General features: G+C 41.9%; 1 protein-coding gene across 4 annotated transcripts in view; it reads left to right on the top strand.

Annotated features, from left to right (window-relative positions):
* Positions 1-12935, top strand: part of KALRN (kalirin RhoGEF kinase) — a 554985-nt gene that overhangs the window by 360344 nt on the left and 181706 nt on the right. For all 4 annotated transcript variants that reach the window (XM_087950201.1, XM_087950195.1, XM_087950194.1 and 1 more), the window contains exons 12-13: positions 6115-6284; positions 10776-10950. In XM_087950201.1, the coding sequence (XP_087806327.1) occupies positions 6115-6284; positions 10776-10950 (345 nt within the window). The remainder of the gene's footprint in view (positions 1-6114; positions 6285-10775; positions 10951-12935) is intronic.

Raw genomic sequence — 12935 nt, 5'->3', positions numbered from 1 at the left:
CTGCCAATATTTGGTTTGGGGCACCTAATGTGTAAATGACATTATATGCAACTGCATTTCATAAAGCTATGGAAATTTGCTTCATAAATACAGATTTGGAAAGAAGAAACTTAATATTTAATATTTAGTATTAATATTTTAGAGATGCAGTGGCTCAATGGCTAAGATGCTGAGCTTGTCAATCAGAAAGGTCAACAGGTCAACGGTTTGAATCCCTAGCGCTACGTAACGGAGTGAGCTCTCGTTACTTGTCTCAGTTTCTGCCAACCTGGCAGTTAGCAATTAATATTTTCCTTGATGCTTATTATATAACGACAGTAAACAATCATTTCATCAGGGACTATTGCATTTGGGACTAAAGAACTGCAAACAGACACCCTGCCATTCACAATCATCTGCCATTTTTGTTTTGTTGCATACTTTTGTATATAACTAAGTTTGTTGCTTAGCCTGCTTTGCTACAACACATTTTCCCCAATTGAACAAATCGGCACAAGATCTTACATTCATGTTTGCATCAATAGAGACAAGCATGGATGCAGTCTAGAAAATCAGAGGCAATCTGATGCACTTTGTCTGAGTGAGTTATCTCCTTTACCCAAAGGCTTGTATAGCTCCATAGCTACTTCTGTGAGTATATTGGATTTAGCTTGGGGAAATGGATCATAGACACTCAGTTTCTGCAATATTTGTAACAGTCAGGTGTCATGTATCATCATGTCTCTTTAAAGCTGGGATATGAAAACTTCAATTTACCGATCTGATCTGACCTGCCAGACTAAACTGTCCAAATTGGAAAGCTAAACATAGACTCATAGCATCGGAAGAGATAATTTACACCATCAAGGCCAAGCACCTGCTCAATTCAGAAATCTGAAGTAAAATATCTCAGACACCTGGCTGCCTTCCCTCTATTTGAATTCTTCTAACAAAGCAAACTGAGCCCTTCTTGACATGAGCCTCTCTACCCTACCCTCTTCAGCATTTCAACAGCTTAATTATGCAACTTTTCTATTTAGGGAAATAAAAGAGCTTCTAAAAATGAGAAGAAATAGTGCTTGCAGGCTGTTTCAGCTCCTCTGCACCTTGCATTTCTCGACTGGAAGCCATTGCCTATTTTGCAAATATTGTAAGTTGCCCAGAATCACCTATGTGTGAGTTGGGCAGCTATATAAATTTGTTTAATAAATAAAATAAATATTAATATGAGTGCCTGTCAAGGTACTCTGATCTGACATATTTATGCATGCCCGTGCACAGATTAATGATGATTAATGATGATTAATGATGATTTCCAAAAGTGATTTTATTTGGAGTTTGCAGTTCTATATGGAGAAGTTCTATATGGAGAAGCAGGATTTCAGAAAATCCCACAGAACCAGAAAAGGAATCCTACAGAGATCCTATAGGAGCAAAAGAATTCTTCAAACCAGTCTCAAATGAGAAATAACAGACACAAGATAGATCTAGAGACCAACTAGAACTGTTGTGGAATAAGTGAATATTGTTATAGCTAAGAAATCAACCATTGGTTACAGACTGCAAATATGGAGGAAAAAAGCAGGCTGAATGAACATTGTCTCTGGCAACTATTTATTTATTTATTTATTTATTTATTTATTTATTTATTTATTTATTTATTTATTTATTTATTTATTTATTATTTATTTATTTATTTATTTATTTATTCAAACAATTATTAGATGACAGGGATAAGTATAAACATGGTTATAAATACATGAAATGGATACGAATAAGAAAAAAAAAGAAACAATAGGACAGGGACATAGGCACATTTGGTTCACTTATGCATGCCCCCTACAGGCCTCTTAGGAAGGGGGTGAGGTCAATAGTAAACAGTCTAATGTTGAAGATTTTGGGGTTTGGGGAAGAAACCACAGAGTCAGGTAGAGTATTCCAGACATTGACTACTGTGTTGCTGAAGTCGTATTTCCTGCAATCAAGTTTGGTGCGGTTTATCTTTAGTTTGTATCTATTTTGTGCTCTTGTATTGTTTGGTTGAAGCTGAAGTATTCATTGATAGGTAGGACATTGCAATATATAATTTTATATACTTAGATTGAACCAAAGGCGGCGTAGTCCTAGGTTGTCTAGATCCAAAATTTCAAGTCTGGTGGCATAAGGTATTCTGCTACAAGTAGAGGAGTGGAGAACTCTTCTTGTGAAATATTTCTGGACTTTCTCAACTGTACTAATATCAGATACGTAATGTGGGTTCCAGACTGATGAGCTGTATTCAAGTATTGGTCTAGCAAATGGTTTATATGCTCTAGTTAGTAGAGTGATATTACCAGAGAAAAAGCTATGTAGGATTAGGTTAACAACTCTTAATGCCTTTTTGGCTATGTAGATACAGTGGGCTCTAGCACTTAGATCATTTGAGATGAGTACTCCAAGGCCCTTGACAAAGTTTTTGTCATCAACAAGGTCTTGACTATTCAGCTTGTATTTTATTTTTTGATTATTTTTTTGCCAGTATGTAAGATAGAGCATTTATTTGTTGAGATTTGAAGTTGCCATTTGTTTGACCATTCTGACACATAGTCGAGGTCTTTTTGAAGGGTAGCAGCATTGTCTGTGGTGTTGAATAGCTTTACATCATCAGCGAAGAGAACGCAGTTGCTCTTAATATGATCACAGAGGTAATTTATGTACAGTATGAAAAGAGTTGGTTCTAGAACACTGCCTTGGGGGACACCACTATTGACAGGTACAGAATTTGATAGGATGCTCCCAATTTTGACCATTTGTTGTCTGTTTGACAGGAATGCTTCTATCCAGTTATGCAGGTATCCAGAGATACCATAAGACCTTAGTTTTAGGAGTAGTTTGTTGTGTACCATTGAATCAAAGGCTTTACAGAAGTCTATGTAGATTGTGTCTATTGCTTTGCCCTGATCAAGTTGTGTAGTCCATATGTTTTTGCAGTGTAAGAGTTGCAAATTACAGGATAGTTTTTTTCTGAAACCAAATTGTTTATTAGAGAGTAGGTTCTTTGTCTCTAAGTGGAGGATAATGGATTGGTTAATAATTGAGTCCATGACTTTACAGGTGATGCAGCATAAAAAGATTGGTCTGTAATTTTCAACTAGGCTGGGGTCTCCCTTTTTGAAGGTGGGGATGACCGTGGCTTGTGACCATAGGTTAGGTAAGGAGCTGGTCCTGAAAGATTTTTCAAACATTATGCTTAGAGGTTTGGCTATGGCAGTGAATAGCTTTTTTAAGAAGTAGCCACAAACTATCTCTGAAGACTACTTTATAAAGCTCTTGGCAGCTGGCCTCTCCCAGGCTTTGCTGTCTGTCATTGTGGTTCTTGTTTCACGGAAGCTACATCTTACTCAGCTTTGCCCCTCATATGTTTAGGTTGGTTTTCTTCCTCTTGGCAACAGTGGCACTGCACGTGGCTCAGAGGTTGGAGCTGAAGAGACAAGCTGCTTCAGAGCATCCAGGTTTCTCTATCTCTTCCCTTGTCATCTCTTCCTGCAAGGAATAGCCTAGGGCAGGGGTGGGCAAACTACGGCCCGCGGGCCACATCAGGCCCGTTGGTCGTTTTAATATGACCCGCCTCTAAAAAAAAAATTCCCCTCTGAAAAAAAAATCGGGGCCGGCCAAAAGAGATCCCGCGCCGCACGCCAAAAAATCGCACACACAACACGGAGCTGGGCAGCCACTTCCCTGGTGGCGGGGCCGAGGCCGCCGCCCGGGGAACGCCCACTGCTTTCCCTCGCCAGGGCCGGGTGGTGGCATGTTGCCCTGCGCCGCGTGGCCCCTGCCTGGCAGCGCGCTTCTCGGCTGGTCTCCTCCTCCTCAGCCATACAGAACAAACAGGCAGAGGAGGAGGAGACCAGACGAAAGAGGCAGCCGGAATGCCCTGCGCGCAAAGCCTCCCCACTGCAGCTGCTCTCCTCTTCTGCCTGTTTGTTCTGTATGGCGAGGAGGAGGGAAGCAGATGGTTGGGAAGCTTGCGCTGAAAGAGGCAGCTACTAATCTCCAGCTTTGCTCCGCTTCTCCAATGGTCCGGCACCACCCTGTTCTATGCGCCAGCTGCTCGGACTTGCTGGGCCTGACACATAGAACAGGGCGGCGCGGATGTTGGAGAAGCAGAGCGGAGCCGGAGATCATAGCCGCCTCTTTCGCAGCACAAGAAGCCTCCCCAACTGGCCAGCTGCTCTCCTCCTTCTCTGCCTGTTTGTTCTGTATGGCCGAGGAGGAGGAGACCAGCCGGCTGGTTGGGGGAAGCTTTCTGCGCCGAAAGAGGCAGCTACTAATCTCTGGCTTTGCTCCGCTTCTCCAATGGTCCGGCACCACCCTGTTCTATGCGCCGGCTGCTCGGACTTGCTGGGCCTGACACATAGAACAGAGCATGCTGCAGGCATCTCGCGACAAGCCCCAGGACATGTGGTCACCTGCTGGCTGGCCGGGCCAGGCCGGGCTAGAAGAGGCACGTTCTCCAGAAGGAAGAAAGCGTGCTCTGGGAGGGCGGGTGCTGGGAAGGTGGGCGGATGTTCCGGGACCACTTAAAGGTCGACTTTAAGAGTGCCCCCATGGAAGAAGCCGAGCAAACGTAGTGGCAGCAGGGGTGACGGGGCATGCGTGTCCCTCCACAAGGAGTATGAAGGGAGGCAGACACTGCACCTCTCAGGAAAAAAGTAGGTGCCAAAGCCCTGGCTGTCACCTGGGAGGGGACCGTGGAGGGACCCATCACATGCCCTTGTTGCCCCCGCCGCCTCTACTTTTGTTCTCGTTCTTGGCTTCTTCCATGGGGGCGCTCTTAAAGTCAATCTTTAAGAGCTGGAAGACGTTTTGTTGGATCTCCACCAACTCATCGTTGGGAGAGGTGTAGCCCCTGAATACACGAGAAGTCTTGGGCAAAGTTCTATGACTTTTAAAACGCATCCGTGTGGTGTTTGCCTCCCTTCATGCTCCTTGTGCATGCCGGGAGCACCTAACTGGAGCAAAAGAGAGCGAAGTTGACTGCTATGAAATGAGCACCTTGGCTTCCCCTCTTGCTCCTCACAGTTGCCCTGAGCTGGTGCGGTTCTTTACTTGGGCAGCCAGACGCCCGCAGCAGCGCCCGCAGCAGCAACAGGCAGTTCCGCCCGGGCTCCGCTCAGGTGTCCGGCTGGGGCTGTCAGGAGTTGTTACTGCCGGCACAGCTCCGCGCGGCTCCAGTCCCGCGTTGCCTTGGGAACGGAAAGGCAAAACCAGGAGCCGCTGAGCCCGAGCCTCCGGTGCCGCTGCTGCCGTTGCAAAGCACTGCCGCAGCTCTTCCTTTTTGCCTTTCCCTTCCCGAGGCAACGCGGGACTGGAGCCACGCGGAGCCGCGCTGGCGGTAGCAACTCCTGACTCAGGGGGCCTCCGAGGGGAGGTGAAGGAGGAGAAGAAGGGGGGAAAGGGTGGGGGGGCGATTCCCAAAAAATCTTGTGCTGACCCGGCCCGTCTGTCAAATTTTAAAAGTCAATGAGGCCCCCGAGACAAAAAGTTTGCCCACCCGTGGCCTAGGGGATGCAGGATTTGAAGTGGGGGAAAATGGCAGTTCACAGAACTCTCTCTCTCTCTCTGTGTGTGTGTGTGTGTGTGTTTCCCATATGTTTATCCTTTTGGGGAGAGATTATCTGCATAATCAATCATTATCCAAAAAAAATGTGCATTCTTTCTCTTTCATTGAAACAAAAATTTTAAAAAAGACAACCATTATATAGGCACGCTTAGACCATATAACTATTTCAGGCCAATCATTTGTAGGTTATTTTATTTAATGTTGCAGTTGCTCAATGGCAGTGTTTCTCAACCTGTGGTCTGTGGGGGACTGGGATGTCATCATAGGAAACCCACAAAAAATGTTATGATTTAAATCTTGAGTTAAGTCTTGGTGGTCCCTGGGTACGAAAGATATTTAGAGGGGGTCTATGCTGAAGAACCACTGGCTTAAGTGCTTTAATGCCAGATAACGCTGTGCTTTGATGGATACATTTTGAGCTGATTTGAAAGGGTTAAGATCAATACTCCACCCTTTCCTGCCTCCTGTTCTCCTCCCCTCCCCTTTGCCTCTTCTGATATCTTTTGTTTTTTCTTTCTTCCCCTTCTTCCCAGCTGTGGACATGGATGGAAGACCTGCAGAAGGAGCTCTTAGAAGACGTTTGTGCTGACTCCGTAGATGCTGTTCAGGAACTCATAAAGCAGTTCCAGCAGCAGCAAACAGCTACTCTGGATGCCACTCTCAATGTCATCAAAGAAGGGGAAGATCTAATCCAGCAGCTCAGGTGAGCTCCTTGGGCACATCAGGACACACCTTGGAATTCCATGCGGAAATTAGTGCTTGCTTCTCATTATTCAGAATCATATTGCTGCTTACTTTGGCATAGCTCACTTGTTTTATTATTGCTGGAGAGCTGCCTTGATTCGCCTGGCAGAAGGGACACAGAAGTACTTGTAATCATTAAATAATTTTTAAGTGCATCATTTCACTGAAACTATAAGGGACAATTTGTGGAGATGAATAATAAGTATTCTCAGTTCACCTGGACCACTGCGTGTAATCGATGAGGAGAGCTGCAGGTGTACTAAACGGACTATGATTAAATGGTACTGCCTAAATTTGCTTGAAGTGGAAATTTGGGGAACATTATTAGATTGTTATAAATGGAGGCTTTGTGGTTTAAATACTTACTCCTGCTAAGCAGTGTCTAGAATCCACTAAATAAAACATATGCCTTTAATATATCATTACCATTTTTTCACCTGAAGAGCTTTCAGTGTAGTAAGATCCCTGTGGCACCATAAAGATTTCAAGCTTTCAACTGATACCTATTATTTCCAAATGTACTGGGTTTATGTAAGTGCAATTTACAGCGTGTGCCTAAAAAGTGACTAGATGGAATATATAGGTTTCTACAAACACCTATAACCAGGTTGAGATATTGAAGTCCCAAGGTTTGTGACTTTCTATAAGTAGTCTCTGACTTAACAACCATAACAGAGTTTCTGTTGCTAAGCCCGGTGGTTAAGTGAGTTGTGTCTGATTTTACAACCTTTTTGCTACAGTTGTAAAATGAATTACACAGTTCTTAAACAAATCCAGCTTCCTCCATTCCTCCATGACTTTGCCTGCCATCTGGGAAGGTTGCAGCTGACAACCACTGTAAATATATGTTGGTTGTCAAGCACCCAAATTTTTATCACATGACTGAGGCAATGCTGTGATGGTTGTAAATGCAGGGACCAATCACAAGTTCACCTTTTTTCAGTGTCATTGTAACTTTGAAGGGATAGCAATAGCACTTAGACTTATATACCGCTTTACAGTCCTCTCTAAGTGGTTTACAGAGCCAGCACATTGCCCCCAACAATCTGGATCTTCATTTTAGCCACCTCGGAAGGATGGAAGGCTGAGTCAACCTTGAGCCATTCAGAATCGAACTCCTGGAGTGAGCAGTGGGTTAGCCTGTAGTACTGCATTCATATATATGTTTTCTTAAGTTTTCACGGGTACTTACATGTATGGTATTCAGCTTTGTTCAGGTATTTTCCCACGTCATTATAGTTGTGCTTTTAAAGTTGTAGCAACGTTTCGGCAGAATCTCATCTGCCATCATCAGGCTTCTGTATTGTGTTTGTCTGTGAGTCAGACTTTCACAGCCGTTTCAGTTTTAAATTTGGGGCTAGCCTACTGCTGTGCTAGAATGTTTTTTTCTTCATCCTGATTGGTTGGGAGTCTTGGTCTGTGTTTATTGGTCTTGGAATTTGCTGTGTTCTGCTTGATTGGTGTTTCTAATATCTTCTGTCTGTTTTGTGGCTTTTTTTGTCTTGATTGGCTGGCAACATTGTGTTCCTGTATTGGAGGCTTTTAGTGCAGCTTGGCTTCGAGTAAATGGACGGCTATCATTTATTAGGAAGTTAGGTTTCATCTGGGTGCCTGGTTGGGGTGTGTTTGAGCTGGAGGTATCAGGGGGAGTCTGTTTGTGCCCAGCTGTTTGCCTGGCTTGTGGTGTGGAGATTTGTTTGTTTGTGAGTGCAGGCTTCCAAATAATTGACAGTCTGGTAGAATCATCTCTTCTATTCATGCTTTCAGGTCTTTTTTCAATCTCTATGGCTTCCCTGATAATTCTGTGGCTGGGGTTTTCTATAGAGGCTAGGGTTTTGGTGCCATTGAAGTCGATGCTATGACCTGTTGCTTTCATGTGTTGGACTAGTGAGGAAGTGTGTTCCAGCTTTTTTACTGCATTTTTGTGTTCATCCAGGCGGGTACTTATTCTTCTATTGATCTGTCCAATGTATGTGGCATGGCATGATGCACAAGGGACTTCATATATGCCTTGGTTTTCCAGGTCAATTTTATCTTTGGGTCAATTTTTGGTCAATTTTATCCTAAGAAACCCCAAAGATAAAATTTGTATACAGATCTTTCAGCTTTAAACATTTACTACATTTCAGTACCATTGCATTTTTACTGAGCACTACAGTAGAAGTGTAATAGAATATATAGGATTGGAATTGTTGTTCTATTAAAAAGTTACACAGAACTCTTGATTTCTCTCCCACAGTACTGGCAATTATCAGTGAGAAAGCAGAACATAGCAAAAGGTTAAACCCTCCAGATCATACTTCTGGTCTGAATCTCTTTTCCCCACTATGATTTGGTCTGGTTTGCTTCATTTTGCTTTGCTTTGGTTTCATGAAGATGTGTTTTTGAAGGCAATGATTTTTTTTATTAGCTCATTGTATATTGTGTTGGAATAAATGTTTCTTCCTAATTAGCTAAAATATAGTAAAAACTTGCTTTGACTTTTTTCAACATGTATTTGTGATTGCTTTTTCCCAATCTTTTCTTATTCTTTATTCCCCTCAAACAGTCTAAATCTCCCACATAATGGGATGTGTAGATAATGAAACCCAGTCACACATTGAGTAACTTATTTTTTTTCCTGATTTGTACTTCCTCAGGAACAGCATATTCCTCTGACTAACATGATGGTGTTATCATTTACAAGGAATTTGTGGAGTGCTCCTTAATAGATCTGAATAAATGGGGAGAAAAACCCTAATCCCTTGATAATGTTTTAGTTATAGTTGTATTCTACTTATAGTTGCATTAGTAGATAGGTAGGTAAGTGTTAGGTAGATAGGTAATAGATAATTAATAGATACTAGAGAACCTATGGTGATTAGTGCTACCATAGCTGGACTATGGCAATTCAGATTATCATCAGATCATAGCAAAACCTTTTCCTTTTCCTTATTCCCTAATATTCATCTGAATTTTTGCAGATATGGTAGCACTAACTGAGTATCCCACATCATATAAAACAGAGTAAGCCATATTCCCTCCAGTACACTAAACTGGTTCTCCTGTAAAGTCAGTTGGGTGACTTTGGGCTAGTTCCTCTTTATCAGCCCTAGGAAGAAGACAGTGGCTTCTTCCAAAATCTTGCCCAAAAAAATTACAAGGATGTGTCCAGGCAGTTGCCAGGGGTCATGACTGGCTCAAGAGGACAGGAAAAAAAAAAGCACTCTTCTTAAACTGGTACCAAGAAAAAACAGGAGAAAGTGGAAGGTAGCTAATGTCAGCCCTTCCAGGTTGACTGGTAGGACACATAACTGGATGAGATTATTCTACTTTACTGTACGTCTGAAGGTACAAATCTCCCACCATCACTTTTAACTGCCTCATCAATTAGGGTCGGGGTGGGCTGTTGGGGGGTTCACAGGGGTTTGGGAGAGCCCCTAGCTAAGATTCTGTGCAGTTTGGAAACCCCGCCCAAATCCCACTCCTGACTGGCCCCGCCTACCCCACCCCACCCCTCCCAGAAGTTCCCACGCAGCCCGTTTTGGATGCAGAGAGGGCAAAAAACAGGTCTCCCAGAAGTTGGGGAAGACTGGAAATGGACCCGTTTCCAGCTTCCAGAGAGTCTCCGGAGCCTGGGGAAGGCCGTTTTTGCCCTCCAGAGGCTTGAGGAAAACCTCCTCAAAATGCCCCACCCACCCACCCCCGCTGTGGTTCAGGAGGCCGATTAGGCCACGCTCACCATGGCCACGCCCACTCAGCAACTGGGCAGAGAACCTTTGCTAAAAATTTTGAAGCCCACCCCTGATTAGGGTGGATCCTTCCTAGGAGTCTTCCTCTGATTATTAAGCTACTGGGGGCTCTACTCTCTCTTGTTTGATCCTAGGCAGCATCTCTTCCTCTCCTCCCATAAGGTCATTCTCACATAACATAGAGGTAAAGATCTGGGAGTGTTGAACTTATTAAGTTACAGAGAAAAAAATAAGCTGGGGCGGGAAAGGGATGCAGACTTAAAAGTGATTCTTCATCTAAGGTAACATGTAGGGTTCTCCAGTTTTCACCCATTTTTTAACAAAATCTTTACTAAGGAATCCCTAATGAATGAATCTTGAAAGCTTGCATAACTGATTATTTAATTTGTGGTGCAAAATAAAAAAACATTGTTTGACTATAGATCAAGAAATCCCACCTTGCCTCAATAACATACAGCTAATAGGAATACATGTTATATAAATATTTGTATGAATTCCACTACTGTTTCACACAGTATAATATTTTGCTTAAGGGGAAGGATTTTTAAGTGGACCAAATATTGGTAAGGAACCAGAATGTCATGAAATAAAACAAAAAGGAGACAGAGCCCAGGAAGGGATTTGTATGCCATTGGTATATTTTTCTTCTTTTCCTTTGCAATTTCTCAGTGCCTTTATCAACACTGGGTTTCTAACAATTTGTTTTGACTTTACCATAGAGATTCGGCGGTCTCTAACAATAAAACACCACATAATAGTTCCATCAGCCACATTGAATCTGTCCTCCAGCAGCTTGATGAAGCTCAGGTCCAGATGGAAGAGCTCTTCCATGAGAGAAAAATTAAGCTGGATATCTTTCTTCAGCTCCGGATTTTTGAACAGTACACTATTGAGGTAAGAATTGCATTGGCCATTCCAAAATGGAAGACACTCCTATGGAATGGAAACAGGTCTTACTTGATAAAACGAGTTCTTAGGAAGCAACAGATTGGTAATATTTTCAAATGTCTTGCAGCCTTTTTATCTAATTCATCAAGGATCCCTATATTCTACAGCACACTTAAGCTTTTCATGGAATATGACTATGAAAAGTAGAGGCATAGGATCTTTTTCTGTCAGAAATAATGGTACAATTTATATCGGTAAGCATAGGTGATTGCAGAATGGTGATTCATACCAGCTTTCAGAATGCAAGATAGAAAATATTACCCAGGCAAATACTATTAGCTCCAAGCAAAATGCAGATGCATACAATAATCTGCAAACAAAATGATGAATTTTCAGTTCAATGGAGTATTGCTAGGATTAGAATTTGGACAGAGTTTTAGAACTCCATGGACTCTGCAATGATCTCTCACAGTGGGCATGATGGTTTATAGGCTGAAGTTTATTCCCTCAAGGAAATATGTTGATTGACATATTCCAAAAAAACAAACATTTTAGTCCTTGGAATCATAATTTCTGTAGGTCTAAAAGGTGAAAGTCCAGCATCTTTCTTTGTTACAACATAAATAGTTTTCATTTTGTTTCATTTTGTGTACTGTTGGAACACATGATAGCTAGAAAATTTGGAATACTGATGGAATAATGTCTGAGGAAGGCTTCACAATTCCAGTAATTCACATGACCATCAAAGGAAACCCTTCTATCAACATTAGATCATTAGATCTAAATTTATCCATCTGTAGCACTAGGTCTGCTGAGAACGTACCACCTCCAGAATCAAAGACAGCGTGTTCTGAGTACCAGCTGCTAGGAAACTGCATTGGGAAAGGGCTGTTCCCCTCCAATTCACTTCTACAAGGCATTTATTGAGACCAAATATGAATAAGCATTCTGGCATGAAGTATAATAGTTACTCTTCTATATAGAAAAATACTGAGTTCAGTTGAATTTAACTTTTAATAAAGAGATGCAAGATTGGGTTTCTGTGAATTTAGCTATTATGCTTTGTAAAGCACTGGTAGTCCATGACTTACAATCATTTGCTCAAAGTTACAAGGCACTGTTAAAAGTTGTAAATGACTGTTTTTCAGACTTGCAACTATTGCAGCATCCCCATGTGATCAAAAGTTGGATGCTTGGCAACTGGTCCATATTTAAGAATGTCCCGGGGTCATGTGATCAGCTTCTGTGACCTTCTGATAAGCAAAGTCAATGGGGAAGCCAGATTCATTTAACAACCATGTTACTAACCTGACTGCAGTGATTCACTTAACAATTGTGGCAAGGATGGTCATAAAATGGAGAAAAATTCACTAAACATGTATCTCACTTAGCAACAGAAAAGTTGGGCTCAATTGTGATTGTAAGTCAAGGACTGTGTCTATGGTTTGTGATTCCATATAACATAAATCCATTAAACTACAGCTGTTCAACAAACTTTGGTAAAGTAACAATGGTTTAGTAGACTGATTAACCTACCCAATATTGATTCACCCAATGTCAGTTGCAGGCATGAGGTAGCTATTGGTGGTTTTGTTTCTTCTGTGGCACTGTTATTCTTATTGCATATTTGATATTTTTTATAATGTTCTAAGCCCTGTAGGGAATTTTAAATTTAAAATAGGGATACAAATATTTTAAATCAATAATTTCAAAAACACTGGCATGCTTGAAAAGGCAGCTCTTTTCAATTTTTTCTAAATCAAATGCTTTTGAAAAAACAAACATTAAGCTTAAGGAAGTGTAGGCAATCTCATGGGTTGTTAATTTGTTCTAATTTGGGCATATCTAACGATCTATAACTTGAAGATTTCCTTTAAGCATTCATAATTTTCAGTCTAAAATGATTTTCTAAGTTTTCGCAGTAATGAACTTCTTTACAAACAACACATAATTAAAGCGCTTCTCAATTTCACTGTATCTTATGCGATGGT

Source organism: Notechis scutatus, chromosome 1 (assembly GCF_049901735.1).
Source record: "Notechis scutatus isolate UNSWTSFEM ecotype Mainland chromosome 1, rNotScu1.2, whole genome shotgun sequence".
Classification (NCBI taxonomy): domain Eukaryota; kingdom Metazoa; phylum Chordata; class Lepidosauria; order Squamata; family Elapidae; genus Notechis; species Notechis scutatus.
Note: the sequence above shows the minus strand (reverse complement) of the source record. Positions and strands in the feature narration are given on the sequence as shown.